General features: G+C 47.8%; 1 protein-coding gene across 7 annotated transcripts in view; it reads left to right on the forward strand.

Annotated features, from left to right (window-relative positions):
- Nucleotides 1-12,500, forward strand: part of LOC124014772 (peripheral-type benzodiazepine receptor-associated protein 1-like) — a 241,513-nt gene that overhangs the window by 172,080 nt on the left and 56,933 nt on the right. For 6 of the 7 annotated variants that reach the window (XM_046329861.1, XM_046329863.1, XM_046329864.1 and 3 more), the window contains 7 exons: nucleotides 1,360-1,577; nucleotides 4,914-5,020; nucleotides 5,260-5,369; nucleotides 6,125-7,015; nucleotides 7,276-7,427; nucleotides 8,324-9,520; nucleotides 10,015-10,359. In XM_046329861.1, coding sequence (XP_046185817.1) covers nucleotides 1,360-1,577; nucleotides 4,914-5,020; nucleotides 5,260-5,369; nucleotides 6,125-7,015; nucleotides 7,276-7,427; nucleotides 8,324-9,520; nucleotides 10,015-10,359 — 3,020 coding nt within the window. The remainder of the gene's footprint in view (nucleotides 1-1,359; nucleotides 1,578-4,913; nucleotides 5,021-5,259; nucleotides 5,370-6,124; nucleotides 7,016-7,275; nucleotides 7,428-8,323; nucleotides 9,521-10,014; nucleotides 10,360-12,500) is intronic. The other variant, XM_046329866.1, reaches the window with a different exon arrangement.

Consider the following 12,500-nt stretch of genomic DNA (forward strand, 5'->3'; position numbering starts at 1 on the left):
TCCATATATCCATCCATATATCCATCCATATATATATATATCCATCCATCCATACATATATCTATATCCATCCATATATCCATCCATTTATCCATCCATATATCCATCCTTCCATCCATCCATATATACATCCATATATCCATCCATATATCCATCCATCCTTCCATCCATCCATCCATATATCCATCCATATATCCATCCATATATCCATCCATATATCCATCCATATATCCATCCATATATTCATCCATCCATATATATATATATATCCATCCATCCATACATATATCTATATCCATCCATATATCCATCCATATATCCATCCATCCATATATCCATCCATCCATATATATATATATCCATCCATCCATATATATATATATATCCATCCATATATCCATCCATATATCCATCCATATATCCATCCATATATCCATCCATATATCCATTTATCCATCCATACATATATCTATATCCATCCATATAACCATCCATACATCCATCCATATATATATATATATATATATATATATATATATATATATATCCATCCATCCATACATATATCTATATCCATCCATATATATATCTATATCCATCCATATATATCTATATCCATCCATATATATATATATCCATCCATATATATCCATCCATCCATCCATATATATATATATCCATCCATCCATACATATATCTATATCCATCCATATATATCTATATCCATCCATATATATATATATCCATCCATATATATATATATCCATCCATATATATCTATATCCATCCATATATCCATCCATCCATCCATATATATCTATATCCATCCATATACAGTGGGGTCAACAAGTATTTGATACACTGCCGATTTTGCAGGTTTTCCTACTTGCATGTAGAGTTCTGTCATTTTTATCATAGGTACACTTCAACTGTGAGAGACAGAATCTAAAACCAAAATCCAGAAAATCACATTGTATGATTTTTATGTAATTAAGCATAGAGAAAGATGTAGACAGGAGGGTTTTACTCCACTGTTTAATCAGCCTGGGATGACGTAGGCCTGCCTGCTTCCACTACCTTCACGTCCTACTGGTCGCCTAGCAGCCTGCACACCAACCACCTAGCTAACTACAAGCAGGAGAGTTGGGGTTATATGTGTGTGGCCTGGGGTGACCAGCTGTCTAGGACACTGCCTCCAGAACACGTGCTGCGACTCGCATGGGTTCCGATCCGACCCATCGCTCTTCTATTACGCTCTATCATCCCATCTTTCCTCTCACTCTCTCACCGTCCTTCCTAATAAACATGAAAAACCAGAAGTGGTATGTGTTTGCTCATGAAGTGTCTTCTTCTTCCTAGATGTGGCAACAACTCTACGGATGGGGGCCAACCCTCATGCTGCGGGTCTCACACGCTCCCCCACCGTAAAGCACCGTGAGCTGCCCACCATCAGCCTGACCAAGTCCTCCAGCACCCCCAAGTCTGCATCTGATACCACCCACCTCTCCCCCAAGTCAGCCGAGTCCCACCACAGCCCCCACCACAGCCCACGCAGGACCAGCCCCACGCCACATGAGGTGAGAGCTCCAGCTCTGTTTCATATCATTCAAACACTACTCACTAGGGAGAACCACCACTCACTAGGGAGAATCACTGCTCACTAGAGAGAATCACTGCTCACTAGGGAGAATCACTACTCACTAGGGAGAATCACTACTCACTAGGGAGAATCACTACTCACAAGGGAAAATCACTGCTCACTGGGGAGAATCACTACTCACTGGGGAGAATCACTACTCACTGGGGAGAATCACTACTCACTAGGGAGAATCACTACTCACTGGGGAGAATCACTACTCACTGGGGAGAATCACTACTCACTGGGGAGAATCACTACTCACTGGGGAGAATCACTACTCACTATCGAGAATCACTACTCACTAGCGAGAATCACTACTCACTGGGGAGAATCACTACTCACTGGGGAGAATCCCTACTCACTGGGGAGAATCACTACTCACTGGGGAGAATCTCTACTCACTGGGGAGAATCTCTACTCACTAGGGAGAATCACTACTCACTAGGGAGAATCACTACTCATTGGGGAGAATCACTACTCATTGGGGAGAATCTCTACTCACTAGGGAGAATCACTACTCACTAGGGAGAATCACTACTCACTAGGGAGAATCACAATTTATTTCATATGGAGAGTTTCCCATTTAACTTTAAATCATGACCTGGAATCATGTGTGGCGGTGAAGTAGTCTTACTAAGGGCATCATAATTGTGGACATATCAGACTGACTCAGCATTTTAGTTTTAGTTTAACTCTGGTACAGTAGCAAAAATATTAGCATGTACTATAATTTGCGACACTCACACAAATGTTTTTCTTTTGTCATGAGAATAACTGCTAAGCTATTTTCAATCAATTGGACTCAAATATTCCTCATGTCGTCCAGATCATGGGTTGTCTCCAATAAATGGCATTATTAGTCCTGTGGATTTGCATGTCAGACTTAATAGACTTAACAAAAAACGTCATTAGCCTTTCTTTCTCTCTCACACGGCACTGGCTGTACGAGCACACTGGCTAGGGATTAAATACACACTGGCAAATACAGAACATTGCAGTGTTGGAGATAACAGAATAGGACCTGGTTGAGGGGTGTCTTCTATCAGTGTTGGAGATAACAGAATAGGACCTTGTTGAGGGGGGTCTGTCTTCTCTCAGTGTTGGAGATAACAGAATAGGACCTTGTTGAGGGGTGTCTTCTATCAGTGTTGGAGATAACAGAATAAGACCTTGTTGAGGTTGGAGGTCTGTCTTCTCTCAGTGTTGGAGATAACAGAATAAGACCTGGTTGAGGTTGGAGGTCTGTCTTCTCTCAGTGTTGGAGATAACAGAATAAGACCTGGTTGAGGTTGGAGGTCTGTCTTCTCTCAGTGTTAGAGATAACAGAATAAGACCTGGTTGAGGTTGGAGGTCTGTCTTCTCTCAGTGTTGGAGATGACAGAATAAGACCTGGTTGAGGTTGGAGGTCTGTCTTCTCTCAGTGTTGGAGATAACAGAATAGGACCTTGTTGAGGTTGGAGGTCTGTCTTCTATCAGTGTTAGAGATAACAGAATAAGACCTTGTTGAGGTTGGCTGGTCTCGGTCTTCTCTAATTCAGTTTCCAGCTTTGTGCATACATTTTTTTTCTGTCTCTCTCACATGGCATTGTGGTGTAGGACATTGACCAAAGACATGCAACACTTGCAGTGGGAAAGATAATATCCTTTTGGGTTGGAGTTTTGAAGCAGCAGTCCCTCCCTCATGCAGTGTCCAGCTTTGTGTTCTAGGCAGCTAGTTTTGGGTCTGAGTCTCTCTGTCATGTCTATCCTCCCTCTCATCTAGTATCGCTGTAGTGAGTGTCTATCCTCCCTCTCATCTAGTATCGCTGTAGTGAGTGTCTAGCCTCCCTCTCATCTAGTATCTCTGTCGTGAGTGTCTATCCTCCCTCTCATCTAGTCTCTGTAGTGAGTGTCTATCCTCCCTCTCATCTAGTCTCTGTAGTGACTGTCTATCCTCCCTCTCATCTAGTCTCTGTAGTGAGTGTCTATCCTCCCTCTCATCTAGTCTCTGTAGTGAGTGTCTATCCTCCTTCTCATCCAGTCTCTGTAGTGAGTGTCTATCCTCCCTCTCATCTAGTCTCTGTAGTGAGTGTCTATCCTCCCTCTCATCCAGTCTCTGTAGTGAGTGTCTATCCTCCCTCTCATCTAGTCTCTCTGTAGTGAGTGTCTATCCTCCTTCTCATCTAGTCTCTCTGTAGTGAGTGTCTATCCTCCCTCTCATCTAGTCTCTCTGTAGTGAGTGTCTATCCTCCCTCTCATCTAGTCTCTGTAGTGAGTGTCTATCCTCCCTCTCATCCAGTCTATGTAGTGAGTGTCTATCCTCCCTCTCATCCAGTCTCTGTAGTGAGTGTCTATCCTCCCTCTCATCATGTCTGTAGTGAGTGTCTATCCTCCCTCTCATCCAGCCATCCATCCATCCTCCATCCATCCATCCATCCAGACACTACCAACAACAGCTGGCTCTCTAAAGCTCATATTTAGTGAGATAATCCCAGTGCTGTGGATTCTGTTTTGGATTATAAAAGGTTGTAGTAGTTGTGTGTGATTATCCTGAAAAGGTTTTTTCCCAGGCGGGGAGCTATAAATACGATGTCTGTTTTCTCATTGTTTACATGTATAGTGTATCATTCATACCCTATAACTAGTCATACGACCAGACGACGAACAAACACACTCAGCATTTATATCAGTGTGTTTTTATATCAGTGTGTCTATTGGAGCTGTATCTGCCCTGTTCAACACGTTTTGCACCATATAGGGATGTAGTGCACTGTAGCCTGTAGGGAATAGGGTGTTTGTATTAGCCAGAGGAAAACATAGGCGGTCATCATTAAGCTGATGCTGGGAGTATTTTGAGAGAAGGTACTGTTTAAGTGGCCACTGTCCCAATCCACTGTGAACTGTACCCAGCTGCCCCACATTATACATAAATCTCTTTGCAGAATGTCTGATGTAGTGGGAGTGAGTCGATGACAGAAAAACAATAATAATGATGCTTGTGGCTTTCTGCTATTCAGGAGGCATTGATCCAGCCAGAGGGTGGGAAGGTTTTGACCTCTGATGACAGATCAAAGTTCCAATACGAAGTATATACCATTTAGCAAGCGCTTTTATCTAAAGACACTTTACATTCCAGTGATTCCAGCTATACATTTTTTTTTCTTCATGAATATGTAATATTTTCCTGGACAAAACCGTGCGTGAATTTAAATTGCCGGCGTCAAGCTCTTACCCACCAACCAGCACAGAGTACAACATGTTTCCAGAGCCTCATTGTTGACTGTCATGTTGTCAGGTTGACACGGCCAGTGAAGTGGAGGAGCTGGACATCGATGTATCCCCAGCGCCTTACACAGCCCTCAGGGGAGCCTCCCAGCTACAGGTGTTCATTGCCAGATACAGGTAAGGACTGGCAGACAGACCGTTGGCCCAATCAGCCATATGACTTCACGCTGTTGTTGATTTCTCCTAGTTATTGTTTAGATGCGAGATTTAGTGGCGTTAATTAGTAGAAAGAATTAAAGAATGTTTCTTCTTATTTTTCACAGAGAATCTCGGTATTACAACAGTTAACAATAACACTGAGATGAGTTGTGTTTATAATACTTTAGCGTTGATAATACGGCTTTATTTTTCTCCAGCTATAACCCTTACGATGGTCCCAATGATAACCCAGAGGTGGAGCTGCCTCTCACTGCTGGGGAGTACATCTATGTTTATGGCGGTATGGATGACGATGGCTTCTATGAAGGTGGGACTTCTCCAAAACCTTACGTTTTAACACTGAAAGTAAAAAAATGTACACTGAAATGTTAACACTGATATTTAGATGTTTTTTTTTATGTTGACATGTTAACACTGAAAGTTACAGTTTAACACTGAAAGTTACAGTTTAACACTGCAAGTTACAGTTTAACACTGAAAGTTACAATTTAACACTGAAAGTTACAGTTTAACACTGAAAGTTACAGTTTAACACTGAAAGTTACAGTTTAACACTGAAAGTTACAGTTTAACACTGAAAGTTACAATTTAACACTGAAAGTTACAGTTTAACACTGCAAGTTAGTTTAACACTGAAAGTTACAGTTTAACACTGAAAGTTACAGTTTAACACTGAAAGTTACAGTTTAACACTGAAAGTTACAGTTTAACACTGAAAGTTACAGTTTAACACTGAAAGTTAGTTTAACACTGAAAGTTACAGTTTAACACTGAAAGTTACAGTTTAACACTGAAAGTTACAATTTAACACTGAAAGTTACAGTTTAACACTGCAAGTTACAGTTTAACACTGCAAGTTACAGTTTAACACTGAAAGTTACAGTTTAACACTGAAAGTTACAGTTTAACACTGAAAGTTACAGTTTAACACTGAAAGTTACAGTTTAAAACTGAAAGTTACAGTTTAACATGTTAACACCATTTTCTTTAACACTGTCAAAGTTTTTAGTGTCTGAAACAAAACACCAAACGGAAGTCCCCTCTCTCTCTGTCCCTCTTCAGGAGAGCTGATGGACGGGCGAAGAGGGCTGGTCCCCTCCAACTTTGTGGAGCGTGTCTCAGACGACGACATGATAAGCGCCCACGTTCCCGAGGGCACGGATATATCCCACAACTCCCTGCTGGACAGCAGCCTGCACAGCGCCAGTCACCAGCACCACCTCTGCCTTGGGGGCCCAGGTACCTCTGAGAGGACAGACCCTACGTCAGCAGCCTCCGTCCCGGTTTCTCTCTCCGTCCCCTCAGGGGAGCAGTTCCCCTCGGATCCATCCCTCCCAGCCCCCCTCACCAACGGCCTGGATCTGGACCTAGAGGTGGGGGTGGGCACTGTGCCTTACCCGCGCAAGCTCACCCTCATCAAGCAGCTGGCCAAGAGCATCATCATCAGCTGGGACGGACCGCTGGTGCCGGCGGGCTGGGGCAACGTGTGGAGCTACAATGTATACGTGGACCAGGAGCTGAAGCTCAACGTGCCCTTCGGCTCCCAGACTAAAGCTGTCCTAGAGAGACTAGACGTCACCCTCAAGGCCTACCGGGTGTCTGTGCAGAGCCTGACGGAGCGCGGCAACTCGGACCAGCTCCGTTGCTCATTACTGGTGGGCAGGGACGTGTGTGTGGCGCCCACCCAGCTCAGAGTCGACCGGGTCACCGCCACTTCGGCCAGCCTGGCCTGGCTGCCAAGCAACAGTAACTATGTGCATGTTGTGTCCTTGAACGAGGAGGAGATGGAACTGGTGAAGGCTGGCAGCTACTCACTGTGCCTCGGTAACCTCACGCCCAGCCTTCAGTACACAGTCAAGGTGGAAGCTCAGCCGCACCAAACCCCCTGGGAGATTCCCCAGGAGAGACGGGAACACAAGACCGCCACCACCACCTTCACCACGCTGGCCGCAGGTACGTGTTGCGAGACGGGTGAGAGATACTGAAGATCAGAGATACTCAAGTCAAAGTAAGGAGGGCTGAGGAACTGCTGGTTTTATGTTTCTACATGAAAGCTAGTTTGATTCATGTCAGTGATTTGCCAGAGATGCCACTCAACTGGTGACCTCTGTCTTTAAAACAGTCCCTGATTAGAGAAGAGGACTGTAGTCAGGGGGCGGTTTATGAGCTGAGATTTGCTCGTGTGGTTTGATGTTTAATCCATCGTCTCCCAGGCCCCCCAGACGCTCCTCTGGGCGTGCAGCTGGAGCAGGGGCCGTCCCCGGGAATCGCCCTCATCAGCTGGCTGCCTGTCACCATCGATGCTGCTGGGACCTCCAACGGGGTCCGCGTCACCGGATACACAATCTACGCTGACAAGAGAAAGGCGAGAACTGTAGTACTATGTTTCTTCACTGGACACAGAGCAGAGTGTTTTAGGTTTTGGATGTAAAAGACGACGAAATTATGATGGGAGGGATAGTTCTGAAATGAGTTTGAATTGAGTATGTCTGTCAGACCAGTGTTTTAGGAGAGGTTCTGGGCTCTAAAGGCCCATTGAGTATGTCTGTCAGACCAGTGTTTTAGGAGAGGTTCTGGGCTCTAAAGGCCCATTGAGTATGTCTGTCAGACCAGTGTTTTAGGAGAGGTTCTGGGCTCTAAAGGCCCATTGAGTATGTCTGTCAGACCAGTGTTTTGGGAGAGGTTCTGGACTCGAAAGGCCCATTGAGTATGTCTGTCAGACCAGTGTTTTAGGAGAGGTTCTGGACTCTAAAGGCCCATTGAGTATGTCTGTCAGACCAGTGTTTTAGGAGAGGTTCTGGGCTCTAAAGGCCCATTGAGTATGTCTGTCAGACCAGTGTTTTAGGAGAGGTTCTGGGCTCTAAAGGCCCATTGAGTATGTCTGTCAGACCAGTGTTTTAGGAGAGGTTCTGGGCTCTAAAGGCCCATTGAGTATGTCTGTCAGACCAGTGTTTTAGGAGAGGTTCTGAGCTCTAAAGGCCCATTGAGTATGTCTGTCAGACCAGTGTTTTAGGAGAGGTTCTGAGCTCTAAAGGCCCATTGAGTATGTCTGTCAGACCAGTGTTTTAAGAGAGGTTCTGTATTGCCCTCTTTCTCAAGACAGTGGTGTGTGTTTGTGTTCCAGTATTTGTCGGTGATTCAGCTTCGACTGTAGTGATGTCTTGTCCCACGCTGCTGACTTTTCTATTGTTTGTCTCAGAGGTGTGAGGATAGTGTGTGTCTGTGCTGTTGACCCCTCTCTCCTCTCCTGCAATACCCTAGGTGTTGGAGGTGTCATCTCCAACGGCGGGCAGTGCCCTGATGGGCCCGTCTCAGATCCAGTCCCTGATGGCAGCCCACGAGCTCACTGTGCGCACCATGTCTGCCCATGGGGAGTCCATCGACTCTGTGCCAGTCAACGTGCCCGTCAAGTTGTCCAACATCATGACCGGCCAGGCTTCGGCCGCCTCCTGCTCCTCGTCAACCCCCATTTGTCAGTCAACCCCTGTCCACCAGTCTCCACCCTACCAGTCAACCCCCATTCGTCAGTCAACCCCTATCTACCAGTCGCCCCCCTACCAGTCACCCCCAGTGCATCAGTCAACTCCTGTTCACCAGTCGCCCTCCTACCAGTCACCCCTAATGCATCAGTCAACTCCTGTTCACCAGTCGCCCTCCTACCAGTCACCCCTAATGCATCAGTCAACTCCTGTTCACCAGTCGCCCTCCTACCAGTCACCCCTAATGCATCAGTCAACTCCTGTTCACCAGTCGCCCTCCTACCAGTCACCCCTAATGCATCAGTCAACTCCTGTTCACCAGTCGCCCTCCTACCAGTCACCCCCAGTGCATCAGTCAACTCCTGTCCACCAGTCGCCCTCCTACCAGTCACCCCCAGTGCATCAGTCAACTCCTGTCCACCAGTCGCCCCCCTACCAGTCACCCCTAATGCATCAGTCAACTCCTGTCCACCAGTCGGCCCCCTACCAGTCACCCCCAGTGCATCAGTCAACTCCTGTCCACCAGTCGCCCCCCTACCTGTCTTCGTCACCACCCTTCCAGCCCCAATCCCCATCTTATGGGAACTCAGCTGCCAAAGTGTCCACGCTGCCCTACGCCACTGCCTCACCGCCACTAGACGTCGCCCACGCCATGGGCCCTAACGGGGCCCTCCACACAGAGGCCTGCTCCCCACACCCTGCTTCGTACGCGGAGGTCTGGGCTAACCCCTTAGCAAAATCTCCTGTCCCCCCTTGGGCTGCCTTGGCAGTGCTTGAGGCTATGTCATCTCCAGTAGCACTAAACTATCAGGCCAAGTTACCATCAGTACCGTCAGCCTATCAGGCCATGCTACCATCAGTACCGTCAGCCTATCAGGCCATGCTACCATCAGTACCGTCAGCCTATCAGGCCATGCTACCATCAGTACCGTCAGCCTATCAGGCCATGCTACCATCAGCTTCTCACATCAACACAACGGTATGTACAACACTGCTTAAACACCTGCTCTAGAACTCGTATTAAGAACTCTCATCTAGAACTGTCATATAGAACTCTAAAACCCACCTGCTCTAGAACTCATCTAAAACTCACCTGCTCTAGAAGTGTCATCTAGAACTCCCCTGCTCTAGAACTCTCATATCGAACTCACCTGCTCTAGAACACTCATCTAGAACTCTAGGTCTCACCTGCTCTAGAATGCTCATCTAGAACTCTAAAACTTACATGCTCCATATCTCTTATTTAGAACTCTAGAACTCACCTACTCTATAACTCTCATCTAGAACTCTAGAACTTACTTGCTCTAGAACATTAATCTAGAACTCACTTGCTTGAGAACACTCATCTAGAACTTACCTGCTCTAGAATGTTCATCTAGAACTCTAGAACTCACCTGTCGTTATCTAGTCTACATTACTGTAACTATGTTGACTAAGCGTATGTAATACTGTATATCCTTGTCCTCCAACCAGAGCCCACATCTAGGCCCAGCAGCGGCCACGGAGCAGAGCAGAGCAGACACAGACCGCCCCAGAGTTCTTCGTCCTGTCATGTCCATCACAGACTTTCTCCCTGTGGAGGACGACTCCCGTGTCAACCTTTCAACCCCTGAGCCCTACCCCACCCCGCCCAAGGCCCTTGTGCCACCCGCTGGGGACCTCATCAACCCCCTGGACACACAGCCTCTCCGGCCCCCCAGAGCCCCCTCTCCCCTGGAGTCAGAACCAGACTACTCCATGGAGAGGCCGACCACACGCTTGGTGTCCATGGAGGAGTTCCTCAGTCAGGACCAGGACACAGGCTTCAACAGGCAGCAGGTTGGTTAGTTAATTAGTTAGATAGGTAGGTAGGTAGGTAGGTAGGTAGGTAGGTAGGTAGGTAGGTAGGTAGGTAGGTAGGTAGGTAGGTAGGTAGGTAGGTAGGTAGGTAGGTAGGTAGGTAGGTAGGTAGGTAGGTAGGTAGGTAGGTAGGTAGGTAGGTAGGTAGGTAGGTAGGTAGGTGGGTAGGTAGGTAGGTAGGTAGGTAGGTAGGTAGGTAGGCAGGTTGGTTAGTTAGGTAGGTAGGTAGGTAGGTACTGTAGGTAGGTAGGTACTGTAGGTAGGTAGGTAGGTAGGTAGGTACTGTAGGAAGGTAGGTAGGTACTGTAGGTAGGTAGGTACTGTAGGTAGGTAGGTAGCTAGGTAGGTAGGGTAGGTAGGTAGGTAGCTAGGTAGGTAGGTACTGTAGGTAGGTAGGTAGTAGGTAGGTAGGTACTGTAGGTAGGTAGGTAGCTAGGTAGGTAGGTACTGTAGGTAGGTAGGTAGCTAGGTAGGTAGGTACTGTAGGTAGGTAGGTAGCTAGGTAGGTAGGTACTGTAGGTAGGTAGGTAGCTAGGTAGGTAGGTACTGTAGGTAGGTAGGTAGCTAGGTAGGTAGGTGGCGTGGTGGGTACTGTAGGGTAGGCTAGGTAGGTAGGTACTGTGGGTAGGTGGCAGGGTGGGTTAGGTAGGCTAGGTAGGTAGGTACTAGGTGGGTAGGTAGCTAGGTAGGTAGGTACTGTAGGTAGGTAGGTAGCTAGGTAGGTAGGTACTGTAGGTAGGTAGGTAGCGTAGGTAGGTAGTGTAGGTAGGTACTGTAGGTAGCTAGGTAGGTAGGTACTGTAGGTAGGTACTGTAGGTAGGTAGGTAGGTAGGTACTGTAGGTAGGTAGGTAGGTACTGTAGGTAGGTAGGTAGGTAGGTAGGTAGGTAGGTAGGTAGGTAGGTAGGTAGGTAGGTAGGTTAGGTAGGTAGGTAGGTAGGTAGGTAGGTAGGGTAGGTACTGTAGGGGTACTGTAGGTAGGTAGGGGTAGGTAGGTGGGGTAGGTGGGTAGGTGGGTGGGTGGGTAGGTGGGTGGGTGGGTGGGTAGGTAGGTACTGGGTGGGTAGGTGGGTGGGCAGGTAGGTGGGTGGCTGTGGGTGGGCAGGTACTGCAGGTGGGGTGGGTAGGTGGGCAGGTGGGTGGGTGGGTGGGTAGGTAGGCAGGTGGGTGGGTAGGGGTAGGTGGGTGGGTACTGGGTGGGTGGGTGGGTGGGTGGGTAGGTGGGGTAGGTAGGTAGGTAGGTAGGGGGTAGGTAGGTAGGTAGGTAGGTGGGTAGGTGGGTAGGTAGGTAGGTAGGTAGGTAGGTAGGCAGGTTGGGGTTAGGTAGGTAGGTAGGTAGGTAGGTAGGTAGGTAGGTAGGTAGGTAGGTAGCAGGGTGGGTAGGTAGGAAGGTAGGTAGGTACTGTAGGTAGGTAGGTGCTGGGTGGGTAGGTGGGTAGGTAGGTGGGTGGGTAGGTGGGTAGCTAGGTAGGTAGGTACTGTAGGTAGGTAGGTAGGTAGGTGGGTACTGTAGGTAGGTAGGGCTAGGTAGGTAGGTACTAGGTGGGTAGGTAGGTACTGTAGGTAGGTGTAGGTAGCTAGGTAGGTAGGTAGGTACTGTAGGTGGGTAGGTACTGTGGGTAGGTAGGTAGGGTAGTGGGTGGGTAGGTAGGTAGGTGGGTACTGGTGGGTAGGTGGGTAGGTAGGTAGGTAGGTAGGTAGGTGGGTGTGTAGGTAGGTAGGTACTGTAGGTAGGTAGGGGTAGGTAGGTAGGTAGGTACTGGGTGGGTAGGTAGGTGGGTGGGTAGGTGGGTAGGTGGGTGGGTAGGTAGGTAGGGTAGGTAGGTAGGTAGGTAGGCAGGTAGGTGCAGGTTGGGGTGGGTGGGTAGGTACTGTAGGTGGGTAGGTAGGTAGGTACTGTGGGTAGGTACTGTGGGAAGGTAGGTAGGTGGGTGGGAAGGTAGGTAGGTAGGTACTGTGGGTAGGTGGGTACTGTAGGTAGGTAGGTAGGTGGGTAGGTGGGTAGCTAGGGTACTGTAGGTAGGTAGGTAGGTAGGTAGGTGGGTAGGTGGGGTGCTGTAGGTGGGGGTGGGTAGGTAGGTAGGTGGGTAGGTACTAGGTGGGTAGGTAGGGTGGGTGGGT

The sequence above is a fragment of the Oncorhynchus gorbuscha genome, linkage group LG02 (assembly GCF_021184085.1).
Source record: "Oncorhynchus gorbuscha isolate QuinsamMale2020 ecotype Even-year linkage group LG02, OgorEven_v1.0, whole genome shotgun sequence".
NCBI lineage: Eukaryota > Metazoa > Chordata > Actinopteri > Salmoniformes > Salmonidae > Oncorhynchus > Oncorhynchus gorbuscha.